The sequence below is a fragment of the Euprymna scolopes genome, chromosome 20 (genome assembly GCF_053919585.1).
Source record: "Euprymna scolopes isolate OS-2025 chromosome 20, ASM5391958v1, whole genome shotgun sequence".
NCBI classification, from domain to species: Eukaryota; Metazoa; Mollusca; class Cephalopoda; order Sepiida; family Sepiolidae; genus Euprymna; species Euprymna scolopes.
In genome coordinates, this window is record NC_136501.1 from 91,969,302 (window position 1) to 91,992,197 (window position 22,896).

At 34.1% G+C, this 22,896-nt stretch overlaps 1 protein-coding gene across 1 annotated transcript in view; it reads left to right on the forward strand.

Moving 5' to 3' along the window:
* LOC145241548 (pleckstrin homology domain-containing family A member 8-like) overlaps positions 1–22,896 on the forward strand; it is a 106,348-nt gene that overhangs the window by 69,711 nt on the left and 13,741 nt on the right. The window contains exons 3-8 of the mRNA XM_080104616.1: positions 2,951–3,106; positions 9,973–10,100; positions 12,188–12,352; positions 18,274–18,308; positions 19,657–19,941; positions 22,259–22,344. Coding sequence (XP_079960742.1) covers positions 2,951–3,106; positions 9,973–10,100; positions 12,188–12,352; positions 18,274–18,308; positions 19,657–19,941; positions 22,259–22,344 — 855 coding nt within the window. The remainder of the gene's footprint in view (positions 1–2,950; positions 3,107–9,972; positions 10,101–12,187; positions 12,353–18,273; positions 18,309–19,656; positions 19,942–22,258; positions 22,345–22,896) is intronic.

Genomic DNA, 22,896 nt, shown 5'->3' on the forward strand with positions numbered 1-22,896 from the left:
TGGAAAATTCAAAATGGCGCCCGACTTTCTCTTTAACACGGTAAGATTGGGAAAAGGTGTTATAAATAATAAACTAGACAAAATACTATTAAAAACCCGCCGAATATGTCAACCTATGTCACGGTAACATATATTGAGCGAGTTTCTAACAGTATTTTGTCTAGTTTTATATTTATAGCACCTTTTCCCAAACTTACCGTGTTAAATAGAGAGTCGGGTGTCATTTTGAATTTTCCTATACATCGGTAAACACAGTATGTTTTTCGAGCTGAATAAACATGTTACATTAAATAAAAACACTGAAAGCATATCCAGTTAGGTAGAAAAGTAACTTATCTTGTCTTTGGTAACATTTGTTATATATTTGTTTTTTGACAACTTTTTCGAATCTATGTTTACAGTAATACAAACCCAACTTTTTTTCCACGATTGTTGGAATCCTCTTGTTGTAAACGTTAGGGGTTTCATAGTCGGTTGAATCACTGAAACTAGAAATGCTTACAAACAGAAATACTTAACAAACGCAGATAGTTCACAAGTACATAAATACACATTTTATTACCAATTGACAAACATGAAAGTCATGTAACATCCCAATACAGAGCAACAATAATTTGGTACTCACTTAGAAGTCGTTAAAGTCCTACTTTGTCTCATAGTGGGACACCGGGGTAAAACCTTGCATTTCTTGTCAAGGCCGAAACATTTGTGTTTCTCCTGTGGACGTTATGTTCACTGAGTGTTACCGTGGCTTCCCTTTTTGATGCTCAAACCGTGGCTGGTCAGTGGTTACACTCAAACTCGTTCTCTGTGCGTGTGTCAAGGGAAGTCACTCTCCGGTGTCTATATAAACCGGCATTCTTTGCCTAAATTCCCCTACACTCTTAAAATATTTTGTAAAATTTGCTACAATTCTATTTGTTCGATGATGTATGAATTTGCAGTATTATTGACAAAAGTGCAAAGTAACTTTTTGTGTGAATTGCTTTATTCATTACTATGGAATTTAATAAGTTAATACATCCACATAAACACCAATTTTCCAGATTATAAAATATGCAGTGGTAGGGGAGAGGGGCTCTGCTTATTATATAAGTAGAACAGAATTTCGTCATGGCTTTCGGCATTTAATTAATTTTTTAAATGGTATTTAGTCATTACTAGGGCTATGACAACAGCATATTCGTTTCCTTGTTTTGATTTTCAGGTATATATCCATTGATATCTTATGTTTTTATGTAGTGACGTGGTTCTCTGTTGATGAACTGTATCAGAAATATACTCGAGAGTAAAAACAATGAAAAGAATATGCTGTTGTCGTAGCCCTAGTCATTAGTTTCAACTCGGTAGGGGGGGGGATGGATAACCTGGGGCTTAATGGGTTAATAGTTTTATAACAAAATGAAGTAACATTTTATGTTACAAAATTCGATTAGCAAAAATAAAAATTAAATTGTTACCCGCCCTCTCCCCGCAAAATAAACACATCCTTGAAAAAAAAAAAAAAAAAATTGAAGGCAAAAGACTCCCAGACAACATCTGGTCAGTGCATCTGATGTATAATTAAGATAAATAAAAAAGCTAAAGTATAAAGAAGTCAATTTCTAATGTTATAGGAAAAGTGTTGAAATCTACCTTTCCCTCCCCGTCTTTCCCAGCTTTTTTTTTTTTTTTTTTTTTACAACCTTCTGTGATTTCCTGTCTGCTGATTTGTTGACTTAGATTTTTTTTTTATTCAGTTTTTTTAATCAGTTTTTTTTCCTGTGTCAGGAAGTTGTAAAGATTTAAGCCCCCCCTCCCTCCTCCCAGAAAAAAAAAGTAAAAACTTGAAAGTATTGAAATACATGCAACATCTTGCCTGTGTGTGTGCTTGTGCAAGTACGCAGGCAGGGTGGGGGTGGGGGGAGTTCTATGGCAGTGTTTTTCAGTTTCAACCGTTTTCTATTTTCCTAATTTCAATGCATACATACAACCTGTCATTAAATTTCTTTGGCACATTTTAATTATAACTAATTACAATGTAACCCGGATATAAAAGACCCGAATATAAGAAAAACGGATATAAGAGAGATTTTTATTTGGTCCCAAATTAGAGCCCATGTTTATGTAGTGTAACCCGGATATAAGAGCTATATGAGCTGGAGAAAGTCTCTTATATTCGGGTTACACTGTTGTTGTTGTAGTAGTAGAACACCGATCTCAGGACGATAAAATTAATCCTCCTCCACCTCCTCCGAACAAAACAATTTTGCACCACCTTTATGTCCCCTTACAAAGGTTGAAATAAAATAAAAAATAAAAAATATAATACTCTTAAATCGTATGTCTAGAATCCTTGTTTTAGTTTTCTTTAAAATCCATTACATGATTGATTTTAGAAAATGCCTAAAATTTTTGACTTAAGCATAAGGAGTTTTAATACAAAATTGACATCAGGGAATCTTTCTTAATTGCTGTCTAATGACAATAGTTCAAATTTAATGCAAATCTGAAATATTTGGACTTTCAAATGAGAGGTTGTGCCCATATCTCATTAACCTTATCCTCAAGTTTTTTTGTTTTTTTTAGCTCCGATAGATGGCAAATCATCAGTAACAAACACCTGTGAATAATAGTAATGATGCTGCATCTGTGAAATTTTAACTTTTTATGAAAATTGCCCCTGCCAAGGCATGAAGCCATGTAATGTAAAGAGTTAAAAAAAAAAAAAATCTAACAAAGAAGTGTTATGACTCAGAAAACATCAGTTCTTCTCCTTTTGTTAAAAACACCGTGCTCATATAATGTGAGGACTAAAGGACAAAAAGGGAAGCTAGAGTTAAAAGCCGTTCAAAAGTAAACCCAAGTTCGACCTTTTTACTCTCCTTAAACATCGTCAAAAAAAAAAAAAAATGTGAAAAATGAATTCTGATAAAGTTTTTTTAAATTCACCCCCCCCGTTCTTTTTCAGTACATTCGTCCGATTCGACACGTTTGGATTTAGTGATTCCTGCAGAGCAACATTTTTACCTGCGCGCCTCTACCCCACATGAACGGCAGCAATGGTTGATCGCCCTCGGAACATCCAAAGCCTGCCTCACAAATGGTCGTTCTGTTCCAGAAACAGGTGCGTCTATGTTCATTTCCTTCTGGAGAAGCTTTTATATATCAAACGTGTGTGTGTGTGTGTGTGTGTGTGTGCTCCTGATTTTAATTTTGAAGATCGAAGATCGATAATTTGTCTTATTTGGATAATGCAGATTACTGTTTTCATCTTGGGTGTTATTTTTACGTTTCGATTGATGTAATTTCTGAAATACATACTATAATTGTCCGCAAGGACCTGTGCCATAATGGATAAAGTTCTTGGTAAAATTCAGTTGTAAGTTATATTCTTCGGGAGGTTGTAATTTTCATTTATTTATATATCAAACTTGCAGCAGTAGTTTTTTTTTTTTTTTTTAAAGTTTGTGATCAGAACACAAGAAAAATCTGTTTAGACATAAAAAGTAATTTTATGTTTTCGTTAAATATTATTAATTTATATTGTTAATAATGCTATATTAGCGGGACATGTGGAAATTCCACAGGAGACTCATTCATATGTAATATATTGATGTTGGCATTCTGTGGATGTTCAGCGTAAATGGAGACGCTCTGATATTATTGTAGCTCTTTTGTTAAAACTGCAAAAGTATTTATCTAAGCTAGCAGATATGCCTGGCGTAGCCCAGTCATAAAGTATGTTTAAATACATTTTAATTCTTGCAGATTTCATATCTATATAATTATAAAACTCAAATGACCTTGTAACAAGTGATGTAACCCACTTTCCAGTTTACGACATCCGGTTGCGCATGCGCGCATAAGCATTAACCCATAACAACGTAAACAAATAAACACAAATCGCTTCTTTTGCAAATTTTGACCTGCGCACTGAAATATTAATGTTATTTCGAAATTATTATTTAACATGGGGGTGTTTTGCAACTATTCTTTATTACAACTATACTGTCGCTATTTTCTTACAACTAAACAACTTTAACCCGTTGACAAACATAAGAACAATTGTTGTAAAGCCAAGACTACTGCTACTACTCTCTAGCCGTCCCTTTTCCTTCCTTCCTTCTTTTTTATTTTTTTCTTTACATTTCTAGATACAAAATAGTTGTTTGAGAACGGTGAATTTGTTGACACATTTACTAATCTATTTCAATATTAGTTTTATTTTATTTATATAGGTTTTATTTTTTGCTTCAGGTTTTATTTTATTTTATTTTTTTTTAGATTTTAAGTTTCTATAACTTGGTTGAAGGATTCCAACATGGGTTTTTCATTCTTATATTTCTCATTGGTAGGTTCATGTGCGTTTTTGCTGCAAAATGATTTTCGTCGGCATTCGATTCATAGGAAAATCATGTTTAATTTTCGATTTTTGAGCGATTATTCAGAAAAATAGGTAACTTTACACGAATAGGGAGGCTTTTTTTTTTCTCATGTTTGAGTGATCCGTCCGTGATTTTTCATTTTAATATACTTTCATAGAAATGTTTCCTGTTTTCTTTACGTCACAAGTGTCACGCTCATACATGAATTCCATAGCTAATATAACATACTGACCCAACGGGTCACAGGTAGTCTAGTATTATTATAGAGTGAATGTTCTATCGATTTTTTTTTTTTTTTTTTTTTTTTTTTTTTAATTTAATTAAAAATTTTTTTTTTTTTTTTTATATATTATAAAGTTGTGATTTCAAAAATACAAACGATGTATCCATATGACTTGGGTGCATCAGCTTGAATGAAAACCGACCCAAACGTATGAAAAAAAAACAAAAAAAAAACTTATATATAAATAAAATAAAATATGCATCAAGTGCACTTGAAAGCCAAATCACAAGTAATATTAGGAAACAAATATTTTACTTGTTTGAAATTTATAGCATAAATATATTTCGGAACTATACTCCATCCTCAGTATGTTTTTTCTTTCTTGTAAAGTTGGAGAAGTCTGTCTGTAAAGAACCGCGCATTGTATCTCACCGGTTGTATTTTGAAATGTTGGAACAGTGCGTAGACAACGTGAGAATAATGTCAAGGGTGTGAGTTCCATATAGAAACATTGATTTAATTTGAATAAAATAAAATCTGCATCAAGTGTGCTTGAAAGCCAAATCACAACGTAATATTTCTATATGGAACACACTCTTGACTGAAACAGAAAGAGTTACCTCCTCTTAATCGTAGTTTTAACAGATTTCTTATTAGTGGCACACATTATATTTCAGGTTTGGTTTTATTTGTATCTTTTTTTCTTAGAAATTTTGTTACTTCGGTGTTAACCATTGGAGAACAGGGTGGAGCAGGTGCTTGTGATGGCAAGAATCGATGAAGTGAGTCTGGGGAGCTTTTACCATTGCTAACCAGCAAAGTGTTACTGCTGTTGACCAAGAGAGGAATCTATCAGGCGTGTATACACAGTGTGATTATTAGGGCTACGAAAAGAGAATATTCTTATCATTGTTTTGACTCTCGAGTATATATCCGACAGTTAATCAATCGAGAACCACATCATGCTATCTAAAACCTGTAAGATATTAACTGATATATACTCGATAGTAAAAATAATGAATATTCTCTTGTCATAGCCGTAGAGATCTATAATATAAATCTCATCTGTCTGTTTAAATGTATGTATGTATGTATGTCTGCCTAAAACTTTCACCAAAGGTGATGGATTTTCACGAGATTGGTATCGTTTTGAAGCTAAACCCTTCGGACGACAAATATAAAAAAAATTGGCTAAAAACATTAATTCCTTCACCCTCAACTGGACACTGTTTTACAGGGATGGGTCGCTTTTTTCACCAATATTTTCAAAAGTCATCCCTTCTTTTCCATTGACTAGCCTTAATTTAAACCTTTGTTATTTCTGGTTTGGCGATGGATGTAACAGCAAAGACGTCACATTTTTTTTTTCACATTCTTTTCCTCCTTTACAGTACGTGTTTGAGCCAGCCTAATACCACTTTTTTGCTCGACACACACCTTCAAACACCCGGGTAACGCCGGGCACCCAGGCTAGTCTATAAATATAAAGGCAAAAATGTATGTATGTATGTATGTGTGTGTGTTCGCTTTTTCTGTGTGTCTACAAAAATCTTCTTTCAGAGAAGTGGTCGGTCGGTCCACAACTTTTTAAAACTTTTTATATCACATATAAATCGTAATATCTCGGTTAACAACGAAGCTCGCCTGTCTATTTAATTTGCTCGATTTCGGGAAGATAAATATTCAAGATTTGTCGCTCGCCGCATGTGGGTTAGTCTTTTTCCTATAACATCTTGGGGGTGGGGGGGGGGGAAGCGTTCAGCAGTAAATGAATACTATCCCGCAGTCAAACTTGACTTCATTAACTCATTAAAACGGGCAATAAATAAATTCAAACGTGTTTCCGTTAGCATCTCGTGGTGGGGCAATCGTTAACATCGCACTTTTTTTTTTTTTTTTTCACACTTTAATTTACAACTTTGTCTCAACGGTTCATGTTCGGGTTCGATCCTCATACTTACTTTTTTTTTTTTTTTTTTTTTTTAACCCCCCCCAAACACCCGGGCAACGCCGGGTACCCCTCACTAGTTACATATAAAGCTGAAAACTGGCCAGTGATCATTGAAAATCTGCATTGTATATCGAGAAATGATATGAGAATACATGATGGATGTGTTATGCAAATCTTAAAAAATGACTTAGATCTGATGAGCTCAGAGGAAAATTAAATCTGGACAATGTAGAGAGACGTGTGTGAACAACAGGAGACGTTGGCCACATTGAAAGAATGAATGAGAAATCTTTGCTTAGGTTTAGAAGAGTTAAAATAGCAAAGTCAGCCTACAAAGAAGAGCCACGAAAAACATGGAACAAAGTGATAAGGATGGACTTGCCCTTTTCTCTTCTCTGCAACCTCTTTATCACAGAAGAAACATCGTGAGCCTGTCTCTGCGCTATCAATATTTTCATGGCAAGTGCTTGTCTGAGCTCCAGTCTATGGTCTCCCCTTACCAAACTTTCACAAAAAGCACTCTACTAGCTACAACCACTATAAACGATTTCCCCCACGCTCTATCTGTGCCTAAATCTAAATGCAGATTTCATGAAAAAAGCTTCTTTCCTGGAACTGTCCACCTGTGGAACATTGTTCTGCTGACCTGCTTCCCAGTTGAATGTAACATAATAGCCTTCAAATCCAATGTAAACAAATTATTATTGAGCGGTCCCTATAAATAATCAAAGCCTACCCAATTTACACCATTGATGATTACTACACTACCACCTTACATGCATTAACTCTTATCCTTAAGTTGCCTTTGGACCTTGATAAGTGGTGACTCCCAAGTAAAAACTAAGAGGGATGAATAAAGTTCTGATCAGAGAGAGAGAGAGAGGTTAATTTCAAAATCAATTTCTAAAAGGCCTACCATTTGCTAGTATGTAAGACTTGTATGAAATAGAATATGGAGTAAAGATTTGATGTGAGTGTGATATCCACACACAAACATTCGATTGTGTTTTTGTGCTTGCTGAGTATCCACATGCAATACATGTGGAAAAACAACAAAAAAAAAACAAAAACAACTGCAACTTGAAATACTTGTATAGAAGCATTTTTCTTTCTTTTCTAATCCGTTCTGTTAAGCTGGGTGCTTCATCAATGAGATGAGATTGAGTGTTTGCTAATTTAATTCATTTTATGAGTCAACTTTGTTTGAGGCCAAACCAGTAACACAGAAACTCGATGGTTTAACATTTGACATGACTTGACATTTTCAAGCAATTTACAAAAAAAAGTATGTGCACCCTCGCTTCTCGTCTTCTCTCTCCCTCGCTTCTCGTCTTCTCTCTCCCTCGCTTCTCGTCTTCTCTCTCCCTCGCTTCTCGTCTTCTCTCTCCCTCGCTTCTCGTCTTCTCTCTCCCTCGCTTCTCGTCTTCTCTCTCCCTCGCTTCTCGTCTTCTCTCTCCCTCGCTTCTCGTCTTCTCTCTCCCTCGCTTCTCGTCTTCTCTCTCCCTCGCTTCTCGTCTTCTCTCTCCCTCTCTTCTCGCCTTCTCTCTCTCTCCCTCTCTTCTCGCCTTCTCTCTCTCTCCCTCTCTTCTCGCCTTCTCTCTCTCTCCCTCTCTTCTCGCCTTCTCTCTCTCTCCCTCTCTTCTCGCCTTCTCTCTCTCTCCCTCTCTTCTCGCCTTCTCTCTCTCTCCCTCTCTTCTCGCCTTCTCTCTCTCTCCCTCTCTTCTCGCCTTCTCTCTCTCTCCCTCTCTTCTCGCCTTCTCTCTCTCTCCCTCTCTTCTCGCCTTCTCTCTCTCTCCCTCTCTTCTCGCCTTCTCTCTCTCTCCCTCTCTTCTCGCCTTCTCTCTCCCTCTCTTCTCGCCTTCTCTCTCCCTCTCTTCTCGCCTTCTCTCTCCCTCTCTTCTCGCCGTCTCTCTCCCTCTCTTCTCGCCGTCTCTCTCCCTCTCTTCTCGCCGTCTCTCTCCCTCTCTTCTCGCCGTCTCTCTCCCTCTCTTCTCGCCGTCTCTCTCCCTCTCTTCTCGCCGTCTCTCTCCCTCTCTTCTCGCCGTCTCTCTCCCTCTCTTCTCGCCGTCTCTCTCCCTCTCTTCTCGCCGTCTCTCTCCCTCTCTTCTCGCCGTCTCTCTCCCTCTCTTCTCGCCGTCTCTCTCCCTCTCTTCTCGCCGTCTCTCTCCCTCTCTTCTCGCCGTCTCTCTCCCTCTCTTCTCGCCGTCTCTCTCCCTCTCTTCTCGCCGTCTCTCTCCCTCTCTTCTCGCCGTCTCTCTCCCTCTCTTCTCGCCGTCTCTCTCCCTCTCTTCTCGCCGTCTCTCTCCCTCTCTTCTCGCCGTCTCTCTCCCTCTCTTCTCGCCGTCTCTCTCCCTCTCTTCTCGCCGTCTCTCTCCCTCTCTTCTCGCCGTCTCTCTCCCTCTCTTCTCGCCGTCTCTCTCCCTCTCTTCTCGCCGTCTCTCTCCCTCTCTTCTCGCCGTCTCTCTCCCTCTCTTCTCGCCGTCTCTCTCCCTCTCTTCTCGCCGTCTCTCTCCCTCTCTTCTCGCCGTCTCTCTCCCTCTCTTCTCGCCGTCTCTCTCCCTCTCTTCTCGCCGTCTCTCTCCCTCTCTTCTCGCCGTCTCTCTCCCTCTCTTCTCGCCGTCTCTCTCCCTCTCTTCTCGCCGTCTCTCTCCCTCTCTTCTCGCCGTCTCTCTCCCTCTCTTCTCGCCTTCTCTCTCCCTCTCTTCTCGCCTTCTCTCTCCCTCTCTTCTCGCCTTCTCTCTCCCTCTCTTCTCGCCTTCTCTCTCCCTCTCTTCTCGCCTTCTCTCTCCCTCTCTTCTCGCCTTCCCGCTCCCTCTCTTCTGTATTTTTCGTCTCTTCTGTATTTTTCGTCTCTTCTGTATTTTTCGTCTCTTTTGTATTTTTCGTCTCTTTTGTATTTTTCGTCTCTTTTGTATTTTTCGTCTCTTTTGTATTTTTCGTCTCTTTTGTATTTTTCGTCTCTTTTGTATTTTTCGTCTCTTTTGTATTTTTCGTCTCTTTTGTATTTTTCGTCTCTTTTGTATTTTTCGTCTCTTTTTGTCTCAGTCTCCTCTCTCTCGATTTTTTTCATTCTATCACTAGTTTTTTTTCTATTTCAAAAAGGGTATTTTATTAATTCAATTCTAATTCAAATATTTATTAACATCATATTTGGAAACACCTATGTGATTTCTAAAGTACCATGAGTAGTGTTCCACATGGTTACCCATTCCGAAGGTCTCGGCCCATGAATGTCTTTTTAATTACAATTTTTATCAACAACAGCAATAAGCTAACAGGTTCTACATTTAACAGATCAGTTTATCATAGAAAATAGAAAACATTTGCTTGTGCCAGCAAACAATTCTGTTTTTGACCATTTTGATATTAAAGCGACCTAATCAGTTGCTTAAAATTGTCTTTCTTAATTACATTTCCATTCTTTTCTTTAGGTGAGATGTCACCTGACATCGTGAAAACAAAGAAATCCGAACTGCGTCTCTACTGTGATCTCTTGATGGAACAGGTTCATTCTGTAAAGCAGTCGATATCGTCGACAGATGAAATGCCAGATGTTCAGGTGAGGAAGTTCAGCATCAATGATTTTTTTCTTTTCTTTTCTTTTCTTTTTTCTTTTCTTTTCTTTTTTCTTTTCTTTTTTTTTTCTTTTCTTTTCTTTTTTCTTTTCTTTCTTTTCTTTTCTTTTTTTTCATTTTTTTTTCTTTCTTTTCTTTTTCTTTTCTTTCTTTTCTTTTTCTTTTCTTTCTTTTCTTTTTTCTTTTCTTTCTTTTCTTTTTTCTTTTCTTTCTTTTCTTTTCTTTTTTTTCATTTTTTTCTTCTCTTTTCTTTTTCTTTTCTTTCTTTTCTTTTTCTTTTCTTTTTTTCTTTTCTTTTTTTCTTTTCTTTTTTTCTTTTCTTTTTTCTTTTTTTCTTTTTTTCTTTTTTCCTTTTCTTTCTTTTTTTTTTTTCTTTTCAAAAATGTTTGAATTTTTACATCTGGTTGATGTTCGTCTGATTATTTATGTTACCTCTCCTCCATTCTACCACCGCCACACTTTGGTTTGATTCACCAATACTTACGGCTAATACACCTTATGCGAGAGTCTTGCATTCAAATTCTTTGTGTGAGATTATAGTTGATCCCCTTGTCAGAAATTGTACTGCAAAGACGTGACTTACATTTCCTCCTCCTTCACAAATCTCACTTCCACTCTTCAATTTTTGAAGGTAAATTAAGCGAGACTTTTTTAAACCGCCAGCATCAATAAAATAATAAGTTAGATTAGGATGTTGGAGAAAACTGACATGAGCCAAGTTGCTGTTCACATTTGTATTCTCTTCATTGTGGTGGGTTTTACCCTCAAGAATATAATTTCTCTTGTTGGATAATATGAACATCAATTTGTTGAATTGAAATATTATTTACCATGTTCTTACCAATTTATTGAATTCCATTTGTTGAATTGAAATGCTATTTACCATGTTCTCAACAATTTGTTGAATTCTATTTGTTGAGGTCCTGGATATGACCTTAAACTATACCCAATGGTGAGGCCCCAGCTTGCGGGTTTTGGGGAGTGTGGAGCCACCCTTTAATTGCCATTGCTCCCAGGTCCACTCTGACCCGGAGTGGTAGTACCTGTTAGGGTCCCAACTATGGGTTAAATAGAAACTGACTTGAAAAAAAAAACAAACAAATATATTCTATTAAAAAACTTTTCTTCAACATCACTGAATTTGGCATTAAATAACCTGAAAAGGGTTGATATGCCGTAAAACAAAAACAACCAACCGACCTATCCATTTGTTGAATTGAAATGCTATTTACCATGTTCTCAACAATTTGTTGAATTGAAATGCTATTTACCATGTTCTCATCAATTTGTTGAATTCAAATGCTATTTACCATGCTCTCAACAATTTGTTGAATTAAAATGCTATTTACCATGTTCTCATCAATTTATTGAATTCCATTTGTTGAATTGAAATGCTATTTACCATGTTCTCATCAATTTGTTGAATTCCATTTGTTGAATTAAAATGCTATTTACCATGTTCTCATCAATTTATTGAATTCCATTTATTGAATTGAAATGCTATTTACCATGTTCTCATCAATTTATTGAATTCCATTTATTGAATTGAAATGCTATTTACCATGTTCTCATCAATTTGTTGAATTCCATTGTTATTTACTATGTTCTCAACAATTGTTGAAACAACCAACTCAGAACTTTGATTTTGAATTATGCAATTTAAATTATCATGAACTCTTTCATTGGTTCAATGTACAATTGCAAAAACCAAGTACCTACCAGGCTAACCCGCCATCTTAGGCCCACTAATTTGTCATCTGGCAACAATATGTGTGTGAGAGTAATAGACAGTGTGTATGTGTGGCCCAGCTTTGTTCTGTTAGTATGTGTAAGTGGATAGCAATTTGATTTTGAGGCCTGAGGATAAAAATCCCTGCCAGCATGTTAAACAGACATTAAGCTGAATATGATTACAGAGATGGACATTTATGTACATCTCTCTGCATCTCTATTGATTCTGAACCTTAACTAAGATTTACTGTTGACACTTTGTGCATTTTGCATGATATGTAGTCATTTTGATCAATGCATGTTTCATTTTTTTATTTTATTTATTTTGAATTTTTTTCAGAAATTAAATGATGCCACCTCGTTACTGAGTGCTACCTGTGATACATTCATTCAAACTCTTGAAGATTGCATGAAAATAGCCAACGCCACAATTTCTTATGAAGTGCCTCCCCACTCTACAATGGATCTGCCACTGTTGTCACCCACAAAAAGCAACTCCAAAATGGTAGGATCATCAGTTTATGTACATTATTCACCAACGTTTATCTGAATCTCAGTTGTAGTTAGCATCGTCAGCATCATTATTGATACGATCAATAATATCCCCATGTATATTCATATTATCTATGTCATCAATATTATTAACAATATAATTATCAATATCATACTTTGGGGTAATTGCGCCAACTAGCTAAAAGTGTTCTTTTGGCAACCATCCATATAAAGAGCACTTTTTTTAGTTCGCACAATTACCCCAAAGTATGGTATCAATAATTTCGTCATCAATATCCTGATCAATATTTATATTATCAATAACAATAATATTACAAGATTGGTTATTCGTATTCTATTCCGTTCGAAATTCCATCCAAGTTTCCAAGTTCGACAGAAACATTCCAGAGTGTGACAATTTACACCTGAAGAAGGTTGGAGGTTACATTGACTGAAACGTTGTGAAAATGACACTCAAAATAAGAACAGTATCCTGAAGAATTCAAATAATACAAATATCAATAGTAATTTAATTTTTTTATTCCATCAGTTTTGAAGGTTGTGCATTAGTATTAAATAAAATGAGCATTAAAAAAAGTATAAACAGTAAGTTTATTTTTTATTTATATATTATACAAGTTCATTATTTTGTATTTGCGTGTATTTAGGCAGCATTTTTTTTATTCAAGAATACATTGTGAAAGCTTCTGTTTAGTGATGCCTTTTTACTTTTTCAATTTTTTGTATCTTTTTTGTATATACATCCAACGTGTGGATGTAAGGTCCAAGCATTTTTCTTCTCAAAGTGTCTGCGGTTTTAACTTTTCGTCAAATTTTTTCACATCCTCAAGAAAGTGTGTTGGTCTCGATTAGGAATTATGGAGATTTACATAAATAGTAATAAATGGGGTGTGAGAGAGGGTCATTGGGCTGCTGACAGGTAGAGGCGTTGGTGTGGTAGGGGGGAGTGAGGAGAGCTTGCAATTCTAGGGTGAGTGGCAGGGATGGGTGGGTGTGTAGAAAGGAGTTATGCGAAGCATTTGAGTATATTGGCACTATTCTGAAATGAGACCTGATTTAAGGTAGGTTTTTGCGTTTTGATATATGTATGTGTATATATATAGCCTCTAATATTTTGAGTTTTTTGCATTCGTTTCCTGATGTAATATTTTGCTGTTAACTAGAATTTCTCTGAAATTTGAGGGAAGGTCAGTGATGTTTTTTATGTAAATTTTGGAAGATGGCACTAGATTCGACATTATGACATGAGAGGCGGCATGATAATGTTGTGGTCATATGTCCTACATAACTATTAGTTGCATTGTTATGTTATTTGTTTTTATATATATTTTATAAGTTCAATATTTTTTTTATTCATATTTATATATATTAGGTTCAGTATTTTTTTTATTTATATATATTAAGTTCAGTATTTTTTATTCCTATATATTAAGTTCAGTATTTTTTATTCATGTATATTAAGTTCAGTATTTTTTATTCATGTATATTAAGTTCAGTATTTTTTATTCATGTATATTAAGTTCAGTATTTTTTATTCATGTATATTAAGTTCAGTATTTTTTATTCATGTATATTAAGTTCAGTATTTTTTATTCATGTATATTAAGTTCAGTATTTTTTATTCATGTATATTAAGTTCAGTATTTTTTATTCATGTATATTAAGTTCAGTATTTTTTATTCATGTATATTAAGTTCAGTATTTTTTATTCATGTATATTAAGTTCAGTATTTTTTATTCATGTATATTAAGTTCAGTATTTTTTATTCATGTATATTAAGTTCAGTATTTTTTATTCATGTATATTAAGTTCAGTATTTTTTATTCATGTATATTAAGTTCAGTATTTTTTATTCATGTATATTAAGTTCAGTATTTTTTATTCATGTATATTAAGTTCAGTATTTTTTATTCATGTATATTAAGTTCAGTATTTTTTATTCATGTATATTAAGTTCAGTATTTTTTATTCATGTATATTAAGTTCAGTATTTTTTATTCATGTATATTAAGTTCAGTATTTTTTATTCATGTATATTAAGTTCAGTATTTTTTATTCATGTATATTAAGTTCAGTATTTTTTCTTTAAATATTAATATTTATAAGTTAATTTTTTATTTATAAGTTAATTTTTTATTGATATGTTCATTATTTTTTATTGATATGTTCATTATTTTTTATTGATATGTTCATTATTTTTTATTGATATGTTCATTATTTTTTATTGATATGTTCATTATTTTTTATTGATATGTATTCTATCCCCTTCTCATGTAAGTAAAAGAGCAAACTAGATAAATTTGAAAATGATGTTTGGAAAAGGTTAGAATCGAACCCAGTAAGAAATGTTAAAAAAAAAAAATACATTTTGAAACCCTAGGAATGTAGAACGATTGTCATTGTTCTTGGAAATAACTAAATATTATTTATGTCAGAGTTACATATGAACAATGCAGTTTAGAAATAATGATTAATGAATAGGTTAGATATTGAACAATTCAAATTAGGAATTTCTTTGTTTGCCAAAAACGTGTTTGGACATACATAGGTAAAATCCAAGCAAATAAATTTCATGTTGCGAGACATGTTTTGACATCCTCAATATATTGAGACAGGGTCCGAAGGTAGAGTGAGTGTCAGAGAGAGCAACTTAGTCAAGTCGATCAGACTGGGAGCTGACGCCCCTTCGAGGCAAAGTGGGGAAGAGGAGACCATGTAATCATAAGAGCTCGAGTTCCTGATTCATCAATCAACCAGCTGGTTGAATAAAGAATAAAAGGATCATCATTTATATTTGTAACCTGTTTGTGTTTTGTCTATCATCTGTGAATGAGCTTATTGTATAACTCCTTTCAAGTATTGCATGTCCCCAGCATCATCATCATAAAGAAGTATCTCCTCTTTGATGAGTTAAAAGATTGTATAAATGTATTTATCAGTCTCCTATTAATAATAATGATGAACAAAAAAGAAGTAACATACATGCAAATGCATATATATATATATATATATATATAACTACTTCATTTACTCACATAAATTTAATATACGAAAGTATAGATTTATGCGTAAACTTTAAGTATTTACTTCAAAAGTGCTCAATACGTAGGTAGAGCTAGTTAGTAATTTATAAAATATATATGGCAATTAAGCTACACTGAATATTCTGTGTTTCATCCAACTATAGGATTCGTCAGGCTTATATGCCTGACGAATCCTATAGTTGGATGAAACACAGAATATTCAGTGTAGCTTAATCGCCATATATATTTTATAAATTACTATATATATATATATATATATATGTTTGTGTGTTTGAGAGTGTGTGTGCATATGCTAGAACATTTTCATTCTAAATGCTACGCATCTGTGCATAATGTGAAAACTATGTATTAGTGAGAGTAATAGTTAAATGAAACCAATCATCTAATACGAAACCGTAATAATTAATAAGTAATTAATGAAAGTTCGTTTTTCAATATGAACCGACTATACAACAAGTTCATTATTTCTTATTTATATGTATTAAATAAGTTCATTATTTTTTTTATTATATGTATCAAATAAGTTCATTATTTTTTTTATTTATATGTATTACAGTATAACTCCTATAATTTGAACATCCGCTTCATTCAAATTAGAGGATGCTGTTCAAGTTTCGTGATGAAAAAATGTGCTGCAGTTAACTTTAATTTTCTAAGAATTAAGAAATAGTAAATGAAATTCATTGCTGTATGATACTTTAAGTATATATTAAGTTGAGTTTACGATATATTGCAAGTAAGAATTGTTAAATATTATTACCAGGAACAAAAACATTGAAAATAAATTAAATCTACTCTTAAGTATTTATTACCCAAGTTATCATCTACAGAAATCATACATTTATGTAAAATACAGTTTTTTTTTTTTATTTATTCATTGAATGAGTCTCATTGCAGTTTCTATTTTCATCGATTGAGCTCTCAGGTGCTGCCATTGTATTCCATAAGCGATCACAAAAATCTACAATTTCTTGGTTCTGTAGCTTCTTTATGATTATATCTCTTCGGAGTGACATTGCTTGCAAAACATAGTTGTCACTAAAATAAGACTTTTCTCTAGAAATTTTATAACCGTCTCCATAAACTTTTCTGCATCATCCCATGATATTGCTTCATCAAAGTGTTCTTGGTTATTTACATTAGGGTCAAGAGAATGGGAGCTGTCACTATTTTCATCACCATTACTGCCTTCAGGATATTGATCAGTAGTTTCCTCATCTTGTTGCATCCACATTTCATCATTTGCATTAAGTGATTTTAGAACAGCGTGGTTGGTCAGTAACCGTTTGGTTTCAAGAATTTTTTCTAGACCAGATGTATTCTCTGATTCTTTCAGTTCAGAAGCCTTTGGTGCTGAGCATAATTTACCCCATGCTTTTGTTAATGTGCTTGCTCGAACTTGATTCCATGCACTTGTGAGAGAAAATAATGCATCTTTGATAGTAAAATGGCGCTGAAAATCGCTTATACTCATGGTACTATTTATCATATTCATCATGAAATCATTTCTGTAGAAACATTTTAAGTTCCAAATAATCCTTTGATCCATAGGTTGAATGAGTGAAGTCACATTAGGTGGTAAGTAGCACACAAAAATATTCCCGCAAGATGACACTAGTTCTGACTCTGGAGGATGTGCTCTACAATTGTCCAACAGAAGCAAGCACTTTGAATCAGGTTTACCTAATTCAAGAAAACGCCTCTGGACAATTGGCACAGATTCTTGCAAAACCCATTTTTTTAAACAACTGTTGATTCATCCATCCATTTCGGGAAGAATAATAGGATACTGGCAAAGGCAAAACTCCTTTCAATGCTTGGGGACATTTTGATTTGCCGATAACAAGAAGCTTAAGTTTATGAGTTCCAGAAGCATTAGCGCATACCATCACTGTTAGTATTTCTTTCTAGTATTTAATTTGAATCCTTTTATTTTCTGCTCCTCGAATCTAGCTAATGTTTTTGTAGGTAAGCACTTCCAATTTATGCCTCTTTCATCAGCGTTGTAAACATCCTCTGGTGTTAAACCATAATCGTCAATTATCGTCTTGAATTTGTCACAATAATTGTATGCTGCGTGTGTATCAGCAGACCGTTGTTCACCTAACATTGTTAATTGTCTTATACCATGTCTACTCTTAAGGCTCCTAAGCCAGCCTTCACTGAATTTCATATCTTCTGCGATATTTAACTCTTCCTTAAGAGATTTTGCTTTAGCAATTAACATGGGCCCAGATATTGCTACACATTCATTCCGTTTTGCTACAAACCACTCATGCAATATTCGATCGAATTCAACTTGCTTTTGTCTGCGAAGAGTCCTTCTTTTGACATGTCTTTTATTTGGAGAGAAAGGAGCAGCCTTCAATATTTCCTCCTTTTTCTTTTTGATGTAAAACAGTGTACTTCTTCCAATCTTATAATCTCTCAATATAACGCTATTTTCAACTCCAGCATCTAATTTTTCTATAATTTGACGTTTTTCGAGTAAAGTCAGTGTCACTTGTTTTCTTTTAGAATTGCAAGCCACTGTGATGGGTTGTTTTACACTATTTTAAATATAGCAATCTGAAAAAAACATTTACAGTTAGTGTAAATTAATTATCAATAGATAGTGTACATTAATTACATAGTACCAATATAAACATTTCTGCGCAATATCTGACTAAACCATGTAAATAGTTTTACTGCAACTCCGCATCAAATATGCTAATACAATTTCAATGAGACAGTTCAAGTTTAGAGAAAGTCCAGGTTTAGAAGAAGTCCAAATGAGAGGAAGTTCAAATTAAAGGAATTTTACTGTATATAAGTTTATTATTTTTTCTTTATATGCATTATAGAAGTTTGTTATTTTTTTATTTATAGGGATCACAAAATCATATCCGAAGGTCTGTGGACAGGTAAGTCAGTTTTTATATTTCATATGGTTTTCATAACTTGTGTTGTTGATTTTAAAAAATGAATAACAACTATACAATCATGCTGTCTGTATCAACAGCCACTAATCCAGTGTTGTTTTCCATAGTTTTCCATTTCTTTTCATCTCTTCTCGCATTCTAGCTGTGTTGTCTTGGTAGTCACCGAAGGAGCGAGCACTGGTTTACAAGTATAAAAAAATGAAACCATGAAAATGAAGAAGAGAAAACACAAACTTTGACACATTTTTTGTAGATATCAGTTATACTTCTCTGCTTTCCCTATCGGCCACTCCTGCTGATTGTTCCTAAACTGATCACTAACTGCGAGACTTCTTGTCTCAAGCGTTCAAGAAGATCTTGACTGGGATGAAGGGCATCAATAATATAATTTAATATGTGCAGTATATAAAATGAAAATGGCAGATTCTATTGTTTTTTTTATAGTGAACAAACATTGGTGTTTCTATATTATAATAGCAAAAAAAATATTGAATTTCAAGAACAAATAATTGTCAGGTCTCAAATAGTAACATATCCAAAAATTACGAAAAACGCTGAGGTAGAAAATTAATTAATCATGAAAAAAAGATGTGTAAAAAAGTTAGCAATTTGGTTTCAAAATCTATAGAATTAGAGTTAACGGGGAAGATAATTAAGTTTTTATTTCTCAGAAATCTTATACCAATTTCAGAAAAGCAATTTTGATAAGTTTTGAAAAAAGTTCAAAATTTTTTTTTAAATTCACAAATTATTCATATGTGTCATGTTTATTTTTATTTTCTGAATAAATTGTTTGATATAAATTGTTTCAACTGAGTTACTTCCCCTTTTGTTTACGTCACGTGACCCAATATGTCCAACCTAGCATGTAACTTTATCAAACTGTTTTTAACCTTATAGGAACCGCTTTTCATGAATAATTATTTTTCTACCTTATCGTTTTTCATACTTTTTGGATATGTTATTATTTTAGATGTGACAATTACATAGTTATCATTTGTTTTACTTGAAATTCAATATTTCTTTTGTTATTATAATATAGAAGCACCAAACATCTTGCTGCACGACTCCCCACTTGAGATGCCTCTATAGATATGGTGGCCCTTCTTTTACAAAAGTCTCTTAGGTCTCCATGGCTCGTGTTTGGAGTGGAGAAGTAAAAAAATAAAAATAAATAAAAATAAAAAAGTTATCAAAGTTCAAGAACCCATTTCAGATCAGAAAGTTTCATAAAATAGAAATCGTACACCTAAAAATAGGGACCGGATAAGATGATAATAAAACCATTGCTTCCTTTTGATTTTATGATTTCTTTTTTTTATCCCTTCAGATCCATGAAGTCGATTTCCGGTGACCTCCAAGAAATGAAATCCATTCTAAACAATTCCATGAGTGACCAAAGCTTATCGAACAAGACGACAAATGGACTGGACAATTTGACCTCTGATTCCTCGGATTGTCAAGTGTCTGGCTGTGAAGATTCCAGTGATGGTAGCCGGACATCAGACTCTCGGAAGATGTCAACATCACCTGAAAATGATTCCAAACCCAATCATCTAACACCTGCTTCCCCATCATCAGATTCGGCAACATTCGTTTCAGCCTTGCCATACAGGTTTAGAGCCTTTTTTTTTTTTTTAATCCCCCCCTTCCTTACTATGAATGCTATAGATAGAAATATATGAACATATATATATATATATATATATATATAGAAGTAAACCAATTTCTAATTGAAAATGACTTATATTTGTTTCTGTCTACAAATATAAATCTTTAGGATTAATATATATCTGAATCCCATAATACTAAATGACGGACAGTGAGGGCTAAAATATACAAGCTATACCCAAAAATCATATCTAAAAAAGAAATTAGCTAGAATACTTTTAAACCAAGCTTCTATCATTACATCATCAATGCTCTGATCCCCATCTGGCATCAATTGAAATGAATGATTCTCATCTTGGGGAGGCTCCATGTTTTGACAAGCTTCTAGGGTTGACTTTACTTCAGATCTGAAATGGAACATGTACATCAAATCCGTTGCCTAGGTCGCTGGAAAAATGGTGGGATCCTTCTATGGAATCAGTAGATATCTCACTGCTGATGTAATTCTCTGCTTATATAAGACCCAGGTATGTCCAAGGATAGAGTATTATTGCTGAAAACACTATCAATAATTTCCCCCACTCTTTATCTGTGCCTAAACCTAAATGAACATGAACAAAGCTTCTTTCTTAGAACTGCACACCTGTGGAACTCTCTTCTATTTGCCTGCTTTCCAGCTGACTACAATATGGCCGTCTTCAAGTCCAATGTAAAGTAGTTCTTTATGAGCCGTTCCCCTTAAGTTATCCAATTTACCAAATTTACACTACTAACCATTCCTATGATATTGTCCCATTGACTACTATACGCTCTTTAACCCTTATCCTTGAGTGGCCTCTGGGCCTTGATAAGTGGTGACTCTTATGTACAAAAAAAAAGGGGAAAAGCAATATTAACAATTTTTATATCTACAGACAGTAGTGTTATATGCTTACGCAATCATCAGTATAAGAAGTGCTAATTACTGCTGGTTGAGAGATTCAAACTCAGTCACAAAGTTACCTTTGATTTTGCAGACTGGTATTTTAGATCAAAGCCACCTACAATTAACCCAAGAATTGATGGAAATTAAGTGCCTATAAATGCCAAGTCAGCAGGGATACCTAGTAAACAATCAGAATATTCAACAACTGGAAACTGGAATGTTACATTTGTGCTAAAGTTTTTCGTAATTCCCTAGAAAGGGCTCAACTTTAATTTCTTAAAGGGGCTTTATAAGTATATTTTAAAATAAATATTAACAATTATTTTTATACCTTCAGACATGAGTGTTTCACGCTTATGCAATCATCAGTGATTGATAATCGATAATTTTACAAGTATTTTAATGGTGGATGCTCAGATGAACTACAAGCCCTTGTGCCCCCTCGACGTAAATACCCCCATCAAACCTGACAAGCAGCAAAGTCCCACCCCTACACTGTAGTGATCCCTAGATGTAAGAAAGCCTTCTACTCTAATAGTTTCTTCCCCAGAACTGGTAGACTCTGGAATTCCCCTCCTGGTTCCTGCTTCCCCAACTGTACAAAAGTTCAGAAGTTCAAATGTAATGTGAAGACCTCTTGCTGCTCAACTCCCTATACAGTATCCCTGCAACTTATGTCTCTGATAGTAGCCCCTTACATCAAAAATGGCACTGTGCCTTGTTTAGGGTGAAAATGTAATTTAAAAAAAAAAAATTACTGCTGGTCAGGAGATTTGAACCCAGTCAAAAAGTCACTTTTGACTTTATAAAAGAGAAATTAAAATTTTCTTACAAAACTGGCTTCCAGAACCATATTTAGCAAAAAAAAAAACAAAAAACAAAACGAAAAAAAAAATCCTGTAATATTTTCAACTACATCTGCCACATCTAGGTGATTAAAATCCCTTCCCGTGCAAAAGTAATGCATTTGGAGCTGCTAAGATGTGATTTAAACTGAGATTCTTGGTGATAAAATCAGTTGGAAAAAAACATCAGTGCATAGTTTACAAGAGAACAACATTTACATTTCCCTTGGGATTTGGAAGATTACTATTTTTTCAACGCGCAAACATACTTACACACCCTGACGCACACAGATTTGTTTAATTGAAAATGACAATTTTTTTTATGGATGGTAGTCATCTTTATTTCTATATCATTGAACTTCAGACATTATTTCTAAAGGTATATTATTATTATTATTATTATTATTATTATTATTATTAACAGCAAATTATAGAGAATATAGAAAGCACCATGGAATTTCTATGGCTAGTTACATATTCATTAATTAAAATTAATTATATTTTCTGCTTTTGTGTTTTTAATTAATTATTAATTGAAATGTTTTTCTTAGTTTTTCAGAAAGGACGTTCAATGAAAATGAAGAAGTTCTTGTCGAGCCATTCCTAAATTTATGTAATTCAATATTACCGATATTTGGTAAGTTATTTTTTGTCGATTTTACTGTCTCTCAGTTGTATTAGATAATACCTACCCCTATACATGTCTACCTCTTTTACTGTCTCCTGTTGTTTTACTGTCTTTCTCTGCTTCCTGTTCTGTTAATGTCTCTCTCTCTCCTGTCGTTTTACTGTCTCTCCTGTCGTTTTACTGTCTCTCCTGTCGTTTTACTGTCTCTCCTGTCGTTTTACTGTCTCTCCTGTCATTTATATATTTTACTCTCTCTTTCTCTCGTGTTCTTTACAAAATTTGAACTGTGCAGGTGTAATTTATACATGCATAAATAGTTTTTGTGTAACTTAGTTAATTTGTCAAGTTTTGATATGCATCCGTCATTAGGTTTTAATTCTAGCTGATGGCATACAAGTTATATGTATATTTTGTATTTTGTGTACAGAAAGTTGTTAAATGAGACAAGTCATTGATACCATCGGTTTCAAGCCCGATAATTAGGACCGTTTTATATATCCATGTTTAAATGTCAGGAGTGAATCTTTGAAAAATTGAAGGAAAGCACTCCTAATAAACTGG